The 14,710-nt window shown below is 40.5% G+C and overlaps 1 protein-coding gene across 3 annotated transcripts in view; it reads left to right on the top strand.

The window, feature by feature from the left end:
- SV2C (synaptic vesicle glycoprotein 2C) overlaps positions 1–14,710 on the top strand; it is a 219,545-nt gene that overhangs the window by 166,313 nt on the left and 38,522 nt on the right. For all 3 annotated transcript variants that reach the window (XM_038403373.2, XM_043515281.1, XM_043515280.1), the window contains 2 exons: positions 9,516–9,649; positions 9,800–9,889. In XM_038403373.2, coding sequence (XP_038259301.1) covers positions 9,516–9,649; positions 9,800–9,889 — 224 coding nt within the window. The remainder of the gene's footprint in view (positions 1–9,515; positions 9,650–9,799; positions 9,890–14,710) is intronic.

Below are 14,710 nucleotides of genomic sequence, written 5' to 3'. Positions count from 1 at the left end.
TAGGCCATATATGTGACCTCGGGTGTTTTTTACCCTTACTCATGCTCCCTGGGTTACTTCCTACCGCTGTTTCCTGTACCTCTGCGGTGTCATTACACTGTCTTGGGATCCCTCTTGACTTTCTCCCAGGTTCATCTCAGGAGCCCCTTCTCCTGATGACATCGTGTCATTGCCCTCAGCTCCTGTGGTCAATGGGCTTCCAGCAGCTTATCTAGGAGGCCAATCCAGGCGACTTGGAGTCCCAGAAGCTTCCTGGCAGTCCCGGAAGGTTTCCAACTGCGCTCCTCCTTGGTCAGTCCAGACTGAACTGAGCTGAACTGCTCTATTTTGAATGCTTCCACCACTGGGAGCATGCCTAGTATAGACAAGGGAGCATGGCTTTCTGCATCCAGAGCAAGTCCTTAACCTTCGCCTCACCAATGTAGGGGTGATGTACCCTGTCACACAGGGGACCAGGCATCATAAAAGGATTTTCTGTAAGGTAGGCCACATTATTTGAGATAAGGGAGGAAGAATGCCCTTGAAAGTGGATTATCAGAGTACTATTCACCGCATCAAATATACAAATAGAGGCGAGAGTGTCCGAAGATGTTGAATTCAGGTGTAGGATTAGGAGAATGAACATTGAAAATGGTCCAGTTGGTGACATCACTTCCACAAGGATTATTTTTGCCCTATCTCTGAAATAATGTAAAGTGTTACTGTGGGGTTTATAAATGAACCATCAAGAATACTGATTTTCTAGAGGTGTGGAATTGTGTAGAATAGGGTGCTTTGGATGGCTGAAAAGGGAGGATGCCACGAATACTGTTTTTTGTAAATATGGATGTAATTTCTCCACATAAAAATATATTTAAAAAAATGTTACTGTCCACTGAAATTGGATTTTGCTACACAATTGACTTACGGTAATAACATTTTGCGGTATATATAGCACCAACTTCCATTACCTTTGCTTGAGGGTATGTTCACAGTGTAGAGACTATACTGGCATTGCTACGTCAACGTAGTTATATTGCCAGCATAAATCCATAACATAAATGCAGCCTACACTGACAAAGGGAGTTTTTCCGCTAGTGTAGAAACACCACGTCCCCATACAACAGTAGCTACATCGACAGAAGCACTCTTCCATTGACATAGCTGCATATACACCCGGGATGAGATCAGCACATAGCTGCATCAGTCAGAGGTGTGGATTTTTCACCACCCTCACCAACATACCTATGTCGACCTACCTTAAATGTAGACCAGACCTTCTATTTCTGCTTTAAATGAGTCGCTCTTTCCCTACCTATCAACCTAGTGTATGCACACCCCATCACAAGCTCTTTTTACTAGATATATTTGTAATTATCTCACTTGGCACCTCTCCTTCTTTACATCCTCCCTCTCCCAAAAAAGAAAAAATAGGCCAATAAAATGTAAAAATTTAGATTTTGTAGCCTGGGCCATTTGGAGATCCGCTGAATCAAAAAAAAGGGGGGACGGGTTTAAAAAGTCAGCAAAAAGTACATTTTTAAATAACATTAAAGTCCCTTTTCTGCTTTTTTCCCAAATTTCCAAGCAGAATACTACCCTAGGATGAAATGAGGAACATGACATTTCAGGGAAGTTTTCGAGGGGAACGTTAAAAATTGGACTTATAAAGTGAGGCAAGCGTCAACCTTAATTATGAGGAAGCCATTGCTACTCAAGAATATAACACAGGATACAAAGACAGCAACAGACACTGCCACTATTTCTAGCTCATCTTGACTGTATATTAGGAAGCAGTTTATGTTGTTAGGAAAGAAAGTAACCGCCGTTTGTTTGTTTGTTTGTTTGTTTGTTTGTTTGTTTGTTTGTTTGTTTGTTTGTTTGTTTGTTTGTTTGTTTGTATAAAAATTAATCTATCAAATCAAAGTACATCTTTACTTGCTCAAAATGATTGATTCATCTGCACTGGCACATGCTCCTCAGTCAATCAGCCTGAAATACAAATAAATCCTTTTTTTATGAAAAACAATTTTCTGCAGAATTTTATGTAAAAATCTGTTGTTTTTTAAAGCATCTCAGCTTTTCCAAAGCCAGCAAGGGCTCAAGAAACTTTCCATGCCTAGATGTCTGTCTCTCTCAGGCAGTGAATGTAATAAACAACTTTTGAAGGGTTATCGGTCATTTTGTTTTCTTTCTCATTTCTTCTTGAGAAAGAGGCAGAGCACTAAATGATCCTGTGAAGTAATCTTATGCAGTTTGTGAATTACAAAACCTAGTCAAAAGGCCAGAAAAACAGGATCACAAGCCTGCAAATCCTGTTGTTAACATATTGTACTTTATAATATCAAAATGGTACACTGTATATTTATTTATTTTGCTTCCAGAAGGTGCTAGACACTTAACAGATGGGTGCCTGAACCAAAGAATTTCCAGTCTAAGGTGCTGATCTTGCAATTTACAATACATAGAGTATCAAAATAGAAGCGGCTGCTATTTCTAGCTCTGCTTGATTGTTCATATGTTAAGAAGCGGTTTATTATAGCAGCAGTGTCTATCGCTATCTTGGTATCCCATGCATTGTAAATTGCAGGATCAGGACCTTAGTTTGTAAGCTCTTTGTCACAGGCACCAACTATTAATTGCCTAACACATTATGAAATTAAAATAAATAAATCAATTTCACACAGTGGGATCATTTTTATTGGTTTTTATTAAATCAGTTTTGATATTATGTGTGTATACACTAAATTGCAGGATCAGGGACTATAAGGGCATCATATAGACAAAATAAAGATAAATTAGCAGGGGGTGGGAAGGAGTAACTCCTGCCATAGAATCTATATTATCTATAGACTAGTCTTACGCTAGGCCCTGTTTGTGAATGCCATGAGTTACTGATCTGTTGCACTAAGTCCTGATATATTTAAAAATGTACCAAAAGAATAACGCATTTTTCCCAAGGAAACATGATTCAGGGTTATGATGGAAGTAACAAGTCTGTCCTCTTCAAACAGTGCTTCGGTGTGTTACTGGGTTTACCATTCCTAGTAGCATCTTTCCTGACACAAATTGCTACTATTGATCCTTCCATCCCTGGGCAGTGGTGATCCAAAAATGAACCACGTCATCAGCTAATGTCTCTGGGGTGATGCTGTTCAAGTGTCATCTGGATCTGCCATCATGTATCTCCTGTGTGCTGCCAGTAGCTGTGTAAGATATTGTATTATTGTCACCAGTCCCTGATGTGGTCTTTCAAAGGGTCTCTATTGCCCACTGATTAGCTTTCTTTGGTTAGTTCTTGGACAAGACACTCCTTGGCCCCTGGCCTCTAATTAAGCCTAGTGGTCTCCTTCAGTCCCTTTGGGCCATGTTTCTGGAGGAAGCTTGGTACAGGGGTGTTACCCCTTCACTGTCCCAAGCCTTTCTGCCGCTCTTCCTTCTCTGAGCTCTCTGCTTTTATAGCAGGCCTTGTTCTTGTATTGGTTGCCACTGTGAGTGCTTGCCTCCATGACTGGTAGTTCTGGCAGCTGCACAGGGATATGGTCAGGCTGCTTTCCCGTAGGCAGGAGAGGCTCCCTCCCCCTTCTGCCTCTAGTCAGTATGGGGTTTGTAGATCCCACTACAGTTATGTTCTCTTCCATGTATATCAGACCTCTACAACTCCTTGCACAGTGTCATCTTAATGTTTAATTTTTTTTAAAAAAGAAACCACTATGTAGCCTTCTCTGTCTCAGCACTTACCTCTCCTAGAACAAGGTCCTTGGTTGCGTTCCATTAATTGTAGCACAGAAGCCACATACCTCCATGCAGTTAATAACTCATTCTTTTGAGTCTTTTGCTGGTGACTCCTTCTCCTTTATTATTGTGTGGTTCACCCTATGGACCACTCCATCATCTTACTCCACTTCCATAATTATACAGGCATCTCTAGTTCCTTCTTGTTGTAGTTCCTCTCCCACCTGTCAAACTGTCTTTTCCCTCACCTGCTTTGACTAAGCAAATTATGGCCTGGATTTAACTTCTTTCAGCTCAATGTCTCTTAAAAAGAAGTGCTGCTATTGGGTATAAGGAGCATCCTCTCTCTTTGTCTTGAACAATTCATTGCCTCCACTGGACCAAATTTTATTTTATTACACCATTGCAAATGCGTCTGTCAGTGTGATTGTATAGGTGTAAGAATTTGGGAAATCTGTCTATATACAGCCTATGAATTGTGTTTGATATAGTATGTACATCTATGTTAGAGGGCAAACTCCATTTTGAATGTGGGGCTTCTCTGTTGTCTTTTCATCTCAACCTGGGACTGAAATTCCAGGGGGTTGTGGCACAGAGCTAATAATGCAAGGTCATTAAAACTGGATGATTCTCTATTTCATGGAAGTCCCCTTGGACAAAGAGTTGGCTACCGCCCAGAACCGGTCTGTCTGGATGGTCTGGTGACTAAGCAGTGGTTCAGCTGCTGGGTGACTTTGATCACTTGATAAGGCTTATCATGGGGTCACCTGACATAGAGGACTGGGGGTTTTAAAAGAAAGGGTCTCTCACAGTCCTTTGGGGGAAAGAAAGCAGAATGAAGCTGGCTGGAGGGGGGTGAGGGGAGAGAAGAGAGAGACACATATAGTCAGTGATTTGGAGGAGAAACCATGTGCAAGCGGGGGGTCCTGGACAACCTAGATGACTCTGACCTAAGATTGTTCAAGTATAATGAGGAAACTGAAGCAGGAAAATGCTTACAGATGTTTTATTATTTTGTCTAGAGCTGTATATTGCTTGTGCTGTCTAAGGTAAAGAGTGATTGTGTTAGAAACCTTTACAGAGCCTGCGTGTTATGCCTTCAACTGTGACACATCCCTAAAGAGGTGAACTGTAGTGCCCATGAGGCTGGAATGCTGGAAAAGGCTGTTCTTAATCTACTGAGGAGTATGCAGGGGATCAACACTGGTTCCGGAGTCCAAGGCAGCTGGACTGTGAGGTCCCTCTTACACAACGGGGTAACAGCCAGAGAGCCTGTGCTCAGGAAGCGTGACACAGAGGCCAAAGAAAAAGAAAGTGCTGCAGCTGACTCAGACCAAAGGAAGCTTAAGAGTGCATTGGTCTGGCATAGTGGGACCCAAACACAGCAGACTGTGGGTGCTTTATTGGGGCTGTAACAACAGATAGAATAATTTGGTTTATAATCCATAATTTGATGTAATTCTTGAATTTAAATTCTAGTTGCTTACACATGTCCTTTGTCTATAAATCGGCTGTTAGCATCTCTGTAACATTGCCAAGGTACATTACTGCCTCAACTCCATCTCTGCTGAAAATTCTCATGCAAACCAGCAGCTTCTTTCACCGTGTTAGTCCATTCTCTTTAGACTCTCTAGTTTTCAACCTGTGCAGAATACTGCTGCCTGTCTTCTCTCATATATCATACCTAGAACTGCAATGCCTTCATTTACTCCTCAAACAATTCTCCTGGTTCCACACCCACTTCAGGATACAGGTCACAATTGTCCTTGGCCAGATCCTCAACTGATGTAAATCAACATAACTTAATTGACTTCAGTGGAGCTACTTTGATTTATACCAGTTGAGGATATGGCCCCTTGTGTATGTATATCCCTCCATGAACTTGGCAAGACTGTCTCATGGAATTTGGTGCCCTCTACACCCTCTGCCCATCTTTCATTGGCCCCCTCTTTGTCCCTTCATACAATCTCACTATTTTTGGTGCAAGAACCTTCTCCTTTGCAGCAGCTTTACTTAATGACAGGTTTCAGAGTAGCAGCCGTGTTAGTCTGTATTCTCAAAAAGAAAAGGAGTACTTGTGGCACCTTAGAGACTAACAAATTTATTAGAGCATAAGCTTTCGTGAGCTACAGCTCACTTCCTCGGATGCATTTGGTGGAAAAAACAGAGGAGAGATTTATATACACACACACAGAGAACATGAAACAATGGGTTTATCATACACACTGTAAGGAGAGTGATCACTTAAGATAAGCCATCACCCACAGCAGGGGGGGGAAAGGAGGAAAACCTTTCATGGTGACAAGCAGGTAGGCTAATTCCAGCAGTTAACAAGAATATCAGAGGAACAGTGGGGGGTGGGGTGGGGGGGAGAAATACCATGGGGAAATAGGTTTCAGAGTAGCAGCCGTGTTAGTCTGTATTCGCAAAAAGAAAAGGAGTACTTGTGGCACCTTAGAGACTAACAAATTTATTAGAGCATAAGCTTTCGTGAGCTACAGCTCACTTCATCGGATGCATCCGATGAAGTGAGCTGTAGCTCACGAAAGCTTATGCTCTAATAAATTTGTTAGTCTCTAAGGTGCCACAAGTACTCCTTTTCTTCATGGGGAAATAGTTTTACTTTGTGTAATGACTCATCCATTCCCAGTCTCTATTTACGTAGAGACTGTCCAGTTTGGCCAATGTACATGGCAGAGGGGCATTGCTGGCACATGATGGCATATCTCACATTGGTAGATGCGCAGGTGAACGAGCCTCTGATAGTGTGGCTGATGTGATTAGGCCCTATGATGGTATCCCCTGAATAGATATGTGGACAGAGTTGGCAACGGGCTTTGTTGCAAGGATAGGTTCCTGGGTTAGTGGTTCTGTTGTGTGGTGTGTGGTTGCTGGTGAGTATTTGCTTCAGATTGGGGGGCTGTCTGTAAGCAAGGACTGGTCTATCTCCCAAGATCTGAGAGAGCGATGGCTCGTCCTTCAGTCCTTCAGTCTCTACGTAAAAGAATGAATGGACACAAATCAGACGTCAAGAATTATAACATTCAAAAACCAGTTGGAGAACACTTCAGTCTCTCTGGTCACTCGATCACAGACCTAAGAGTGGCTATACTTCAACAAAAAAAGCTTCAAAAACAGACTCCAACGAGAGACTGCTGAATTGGAATTAATTTGCAAACTGGATACAATTAACTTAGGCTTGAATAGAGACTGGGAATGGATGAGTCATTACACAAAGTAAAACTATTTCCCCATGGTATTTCTCCCCCCCACCCCACCCCCCACTGTTCCTCTGATATTCTTGTTAACTGCTGGAATTAGCCTACCTGCTTGTCACCATGAAAGGTTTTCCTCCTTTCCCCCCCCCTGCTGTGGGTGATGGCTTATCTTAAGTGATCACTCTCCTTACAGTGTGTATGATAAACCCATTGTTTCATGTTCTCTGTGTGTGTGTATATAAATCTCTCCTCTGTTTTTTCCACCAAATGCATCCGATGAAGTGAGCTGTAGCTCACGAAAGCTTATGCTCTAATAAATTTGTTAGTCTCTAAGGTGCCACAAGTACTCCTTTTCTTTTTGAGCAGCTTTACTGTAACTCTTTGCCTTTTTAATACAATCTCCTTTTAACTCTTATTTGAAAACATCTTTTTTCTCTCTTACCTCAATTTCTTTCTCCTTCTGCTATTATTTACACTTTAATGGCATTCTTTCTCTCTCCCTTGTTATTTAATTCAGATTCTGTTATTTAACTCTGTAAAGTGCTTTCAGGTAAAGTTTTTATGAAAGCTGCTCTACAAAACAAAGCTGTATTTCATTGTATTATGGCAAATGAAAAACACCACACTTTGCATAACAAACCATATTCTGACACACACTGTGGAACAAAAGAAAGAAAAAGCTTAATAATGTCAAACATGTTTGTGCAATTATGTAAAAGGGAGAATTACAGTGTTTTCATTGAGCATCAGGGGACATGTTACCAGTTTCAGTCATGCTTCTATAATCGTTCTGTACAAGAATGATGCAAAGGAAATCTTCAGCAGAATATATGTGTATCTATTACACAGAGAATATACAGTATGGTGCGTATCCACATACCTGTATCTTTTTAGCACACTTGCATTTTCAGAGTTTTGAATGTTCTATAAATGATCAAGACTTGACTAATAAACTTTTTGCCAAAGGGAAGCCTTTCTTTCCTTTTGTCTTCTTTGAAGTATTTTAGCTCGAGAAACTTATCCTTAATAACTCAACTCAGTGATATTTCTGTTAGGGTTGAATCACAACCCTATTCTTTGGAGGAAAGGAACAGTTATTTTCATTTTTTTCTTCTCACCCCTCCTGTTTTGCCTCAAATCTAGCCCTAACTGCTTCAGGATTAAGGATTTGAATCCCAGATGTGAGTTTAAACACTGAATGCTCTTCTTAGTACTTCCAACTGAAGGCATTTGATGTTTATGATAATAGATTTTAGATGGCTCTTTGTACAGTGTTCTGGGACTAGATGTGAAGAGAGTTATGCCCTTTAAATGCTCTATGCGTTATGTATTGCCTTGTATTGCATTCTGGGACTCTGTTTCCATATTGAGTTTGTTTGACATTAGCATCTTCCTTTTGTAGAAAAAATAAATAAAAAATCAGACTTTGGAATCTTAAATCAAAATAACTCTTATTTTTCTATCTTTCAGTTCTATAAAAATTAGTGGGGTGAAAACCACACCAAAAAAAAATTCCTTAACTGTTCACCCAAACCTAAAAAGGAATTTACTTTGGCCATATTCATTTTTCTAAATGAGAGGTAACACAATTTCAGAAACTCTTGATCTTATACCAAAAAAATAATTAACTCAATTAAAAACAAAATTCCAGTGCTTTACCAGAAAAATAAAAACATGCCTGCTTAGTTTAAAGCAGACAAATGAGCAAAAAATTCACAGTGAAAAATTTACTCTGATTTTAACCTCTTTTTACATATTGCAATTGACTCAAATGTATTTGTTATATGAATATACTTGTCACATTTTTTGCAATTTTTTACGCTGTTTGGATTGATTACTAATAGTTTGTGAGAATTCGACACGTTATCCAGAAGTCCCATGGCATCATTACTTTTGCCTAAAGGGATGGATGTAAATCCTATCAATAATCAGTAGGAAGGTTTGAAGAAGCCGCTGGGGCTTTGACTCTCTCAGGGAGTGGTAGTAATTTAGCCAGATGTAGCAGATAAGCAGGATGATGGAATTTTGTAAAATACTAAGCATTGTCCTTTCAGGCTCACACAGGCCCTCTCAGAGGCATCATTCCTAGAAAAAATAGACCATTGTAAAACATAGTGGGTGAATGTAGCATTTAAATTTAATTTTCCTGTCATATTCACACACAGCCATTGTATGTATATATGTGAGGTCCTATTTGCAAAGCTTGCAGTGGTGTCCTTGTTTGGTTCATTTAGTTATCTCTGGAGGAGGTTTCTGGCAGGGGCTTGGGAAACTTTCTCCCACTGCTGTGTCGAGCAGCCTCCCATCCCACATAAGGTATTACCATATCCAGTGTGAATAATTACAGAGAAAAGTTTAAAATACATCCGGTGAGCATTTGTGTCAGTAAAACTTGATCCCTTGAATGTCTGTGGAACAAGAATAGAATAAATGCTGGGAATAATTCCCTTACCACCCTCTCAAAATAAATATTTGCTGGACCAAATTTGGGTGTAGATTTATATCCAACTATTCAAAAGTCATCAGACATCAACATGTGAAATGCTCCTTGTTTCTGTTCATGTTTATTTTTCTCTCCCATAGGATGGAGTTTTAGTATGGGGTCTGCCTACCAGTTTCACAGCTGGAGAGTATTTGTAGTCGTCTGTGCACTGCCCTGTGTCTCTTCAGTAGTAGCACTCACTTTCATGCCAGAAAGTCCAAGGTTTCTACTGGAGGTAAAACTTTCAACGTATTCTTTATAATTCACTGTTCCTGTCTAGCTTATGTCTGGAGCATTCATCCCCATAGTATCACAGCACCAGGTACTAAAATTGTTGAAAAAGTATTAACATAAATCTTTTCCATAATTTGGTCAAATTTTATAGGTTGGAAAACACGATGAAGCTTGGATGATTCTCAAGCAAATTCATGACACCAACATGCGAGCTCGTGGTCAGCCTGAAAAAGTCTTCACAGTGAGTATTAATCACCAAGCTGACCTCTTAGAGAAGCATCCATTTTCCTGTCAGCCAGGTCCTGAATGGTTTAGCAATCAGTAACTGTACTCTATATACCTGTGGTACATCTGACTCAGAGTAAGGAAGTTATTCTACAGCCCTGCCATATAAACTAAATGGCTTCAGTTTTAAAAGCTACCTAAGGGATTTAAATACCCAGTTTCCTTTAACATTAATAGGTATTAGGTGTCAAGATCCCTTTGCTGGCTTTGTAAACCTTAGCCAGCATATTGCAGGGCATATGGATCAGTGATGTAACAATAAATTCCATTGTATTGATATAACCAATATTCTCCAGTTTTAGTGTTTCCTTAAGAAAGCTGCTGCAAAGCCTACTCCTGCCTTAATGTGGATAATAGTAAACACAAAAAAGAAAGATAAAGTCACTGGACCTCTAACAGCTGCTTTTTATGCACTGAAACCTTTTCAGATGACAGGTTTCAGAGTAGCAGCCGTGTTAGTCTGTATTCGCAAAAAAGAAAAGGAGTACTTTTGGCACCATAGAGACTAACACATTTATTTGAGCATAAGCTTTCGTGAGCTACAGCTCACTTCATCGGATGCATTCGGTGGAAAATACAGTGGGGAGATTTATATACACACACAGAGAACATGAAACAATGGGTTTTATCATACACACTGTAAGGAGAGTGATCAATTAAGATGAGCTATTACCAGCAGGAAGGAGGGGGGAAGGAGGAAAACCTTTTGTGGTGATAATCAAGCTGGGCCATTTCCAGCAGTTAACAAGAACGTCTGAGGAACAGTAGGGGGTGGGGTGGGAAGAGAAATAACATGGGGAAATAGTTTTACTTTTTGTAATGACTCATCCACTCCCAGTCTCTATTCAAGCCTAAGTTAATTGTATCTAGTTTGCAAATTAATTTCAATTCAGCAGTCTCTCGTTGGAGTCTGTTTTTGAAGTTTTTTTGTTGAAGGATAGCCACTCTCAGGTCTGTAATCGTATGACCGGAGAGACTGAAGTGTTCTCCGACTGGTTTTTGAATGTTATAATTCTTGATGTCTGATTTGTGTCCATTTATTCTTTTACGTAGAGACTGTCCAGTTTGACCAATGTACATGGCAGAGGGGCATTGCTGGCACATGATGGCATATCTCACATTGGTAGATGCGCAGGTGAACGAGCCTCTGATAGTGTGGCTGATGTGATTAGGCCCTATGATGGTGTCCCCTAAATAGATATGTGGACAGAGTTGGCAGTGGGCTTTGTTGCAAGGATAGGTTCCTGGGTTAGTGGTTCTGTTGTGTGGTGTGTGGTTGCTGGTGAGTATTTGCTTCAGGTTGGGGGGCTGTCTGTAAGCAAGGACTGGCCTGTCTCCCAAGATCTGTGAGAGTGATGGGTCATTCTTCAGGATAGGTTGTAGATCCTTGATGATGCGTTGGAGAGGTTTTAGTTGGAGGCTGAAGGTGATGGCTAGTGGCATTCTGTTATTTTCTTTGTTGGGCCTGTCCTGTAGCAGGTGACTTCTGGGTATTCTTCTGGCTCTGTCAATCTGTTTCTTCACTTCAGCAGGTGGGTATTGTAGTTGTAAGAATGCATGATAGAGATCTTGTAGGTGTTTGTCCCTGTCTGAGGGGTTGGAGCAAATGCGGTTATATCGTAGAGCTTGGCTGTAGACAATGGATCGTGTGGCGTGATCTGGATGAAAGCTAGAGGCATGTAGGTAGGAATAGCGGTCAGTAGGTTTCCGATATAGGGTGGTATTTATGTGACCATCGCTTATTAGCACCGTAGTGTCCAGGAAGTGGATCTCTTGTGTGGACTGCTCTAGGCTGAGGTTGATGGTGGGAAGGAAATTGTTGAAATCATGGTGGAATTCCTCAAGGGCTTCTTTTCCATGGGTCCAGATGATGAAGATGTCATTAATGTAGCGCAAGTAGAGTAGGGGCATTAGGGGACGAGAGCTGAGGAAGCGTTATTCTAAGTCAGCCATAAAAATGTTGGCATACTGTGGGGCCATGCGGGTACCCATCGCAGTGCCGCTTATTTGAAGGTATACATTGTCCCCAAATGTGAAATAGTTATGGGTGAGGACAAAGTTACAAAGTTCAGCCACCAGGTTTGCCGTGACATTATCGGGGATACTGTTCCTGATGGCTTGTAGTCCATCTTTGTGTGGAATGTTGGTGTAGAGGGCTTCTACATCCATAGTGGCTAGGATGGTGTTTTTAGGATGATCACCGATGGATTGTAGTTTCCTCAGGAAGTCAGTGGTGTCTCGAAGATAGCTGGGAGTGCTGGTAGCATAGGGCTTGAGGAGGGAGTCTACATAGCCAGACAATCCTGCTTTCAGGGTGCCAATGCCTGAGATGATGGGGCATCCAGGATTTCCAGGTTTATGGATCTTGGGTAGCAGATAGAATCGGGATTCTAGAGGTGTGTCTGTGCGGATTTGTTCTTGTGCTTTTTCAGGGAGTTTCTTGAGCAAATGCTGTAGTTTCTTTTGATAACCCTCAGTGGGATCAGAGGGTAATGGCTCTCAGACATTCTTGTTAACTGCTGGAAATGGCCCACCTTGATTATCACCACAAAAAGTTTTCCTCCTTCCCCCCCTCCTTCCTGCTGGTAATAGCTCATCTTAAGTGATCACTCTCCTTACAGTGTGTATGATAAAACCCATTGTTTCATGTTCTCTGTGTGTGTATATAAATCTCCCCACTGTATTTTTCACCGAATGCATCCAATGAAGTGAGCTGTAGCTCACGAAAGTTTATGCTCAGATAAATTTGTTAGTCTCTAAGCTGCCACAAGTACTCCTTTTCTTTTCAAATGAATTTGTTTTTACCCAGCTAAAAGAATAAAGTATACTGCACTTTTTAGAATGTCTTTTGTATCAAGATCTCAACACATTTAAAAATAATTTTCTGATACCCTCCCAGGAAATCAACTATTTATTATAGTTGCCTCTTTGGCCTGAGTTATTACCAATATTCAGTGCCTTGCAGATTTGTTTCCATTCGGAGGAGAAATGGATTATATGAGACAAGTATTTCTTTGGTGAAATCCTGTTTATTTACAAAGAATGTAAGCAAAGTCTTGTTTCTCTGAACACGGCAGAAACAAACCACAATAGTCCGGTTCCTTCCTCAGAAATCCAAATCTGCCTCTCCAGCCAGTTCTTGTGGCACCTTAGAGACTAACAAATTTATTAGAGCATAAGCTTTCGTGAGCTACAGCTCACTTCTGAAGCTGTAGCTCACGAAAGCTTATGCTCTAATAAATTTGTTAGTCTCTAAGGTGCCACAAGTACTCCTTTTCTTTTTGCGAATACAGACTAACACGGTTGCTACTCTGAATCCAGCCAGTTCTGTGTCCCAAGGCACTCTGTCTCTCTGCTCCCTCTCAAACTCATGCTCATGACTGTTCGTTTTGCTTTCTGCTGGCTTTCTTGTTGCTTTAACACACATCCAGCTTGCCAGAAACAATCCCCTACTCCCTGCATTTGCAAATAGTCCCAGGTAAACCCCTCAAACTTCACAATGTAACTCTGCTCAGGCTTTGCCTTGCAGCCAATTGCCTTGAGTGGTAGCGTCGGTTGTCTCCAGGTGTCTTCATATAGGAGCTTAGTTGCTCCTTAGTCTAAAGAAGGATGTTTAATGCATGCATCAGCTTTAACAGGTCTGTGGCTGCCTTTGGATCAAAGATCCACTTGATGGCAGCCATTAAAATCTTCCAGCATAATGTTGTTGTTATTACACCTACTAATACCTACTGTCGTTTGTAGGTAAAGCAAATTGCCTAAGTCTACACAGTGAATTAGCAGTGGAGCTGCGAAAGAACATGGGCTTAGTTACTCCTGTTCCACTGATCTAACGGCTAGAAACACTCCCTCCTTCTACATTAATTATTGAAATAAAACACTGGAAAAATTATTAAAACTAAACTCAGTGTGTTGTTTTTAAATGTTGTAAATAGTTCGTCAACTTTTAATATGATTAAACTTCCAATTTCCCATTGCATGGATAAGAGGCAAAACATCAGGGAGTAAGGATTTTTCAGTGCTGCTGCTGTTAGTGATGGGAAAACTTGACTCCTAAAACCAAAGTATTAGAAACATTGTATTGTACATCAAGGTTATGCATTGAAGTGGTCACTAATGTAGGCTTGTGTTTTCCTAATACAATATTAACCGACTAGAATGCTAACACTATTAGAATGTTAGTTTATCACAGTTTCCTCATTCGACCATGTTAGCACCTTATCATATTACGTACACATGCAAAGAATTTTTGTGTCATTTTCTTTTTTGTCTTTAATTTTTTCAATTTAAATTAGACCTGGCTATTGTGAATTGTTGTCCAAGTATTTACTTAGCTGGTATTCTTAAACTTCATAGCTTCATGCAGTCTGACTGTATGCCTAGATATATTTGTCATTTTTTATTTGACCTCTGTGTTACTGGTTATATCAAAAAGATACAGATCTTTTGGTAGTTTTCTGATGTTTTCTGATCCTGCAGAAGATCTAATTTCTGTTTGATTCAGGTGATTTTCCTTTTTCTTAATTATTTATTTAATTTGAGTGTTTTTCTTTTGATACGTTTTCCTAATTATATGATGTCATATTTTCCAGAAGCCACTTGTCATCTGCCAGTAATATTTACACTTGTTTCCAGTATGACTAGGGCTTCTTTTTAGATATGGTTATCAAAATCAGAATGAAAAGGAGACGAACTGAACTGGGGTGGGGAATACACTTAGGCTATGTCTACACTATGAGCTGGGTAGGGTAGCCACTCACACATTCCCAGAATAGCA

This window comes from Dermochelys coriacea, chromosome 5, assembly GCF_009764565.3.
Source record: "Dermochelys coriacea isolate rDerCor1 chromosome 5, rDerCor1.pri.v4, whole genome shotgun sequence".
Lineage (NCBI taxonomy): Eukaryota > Metazoa > Chordata > Testudines > Dermochelyidae > Dermochelys > Dermochelys coriacea.
Note: the sequence above shows the minus strand (reverse complement) of the source record. Positions and strands in the feature narration are given on the sequence as shown.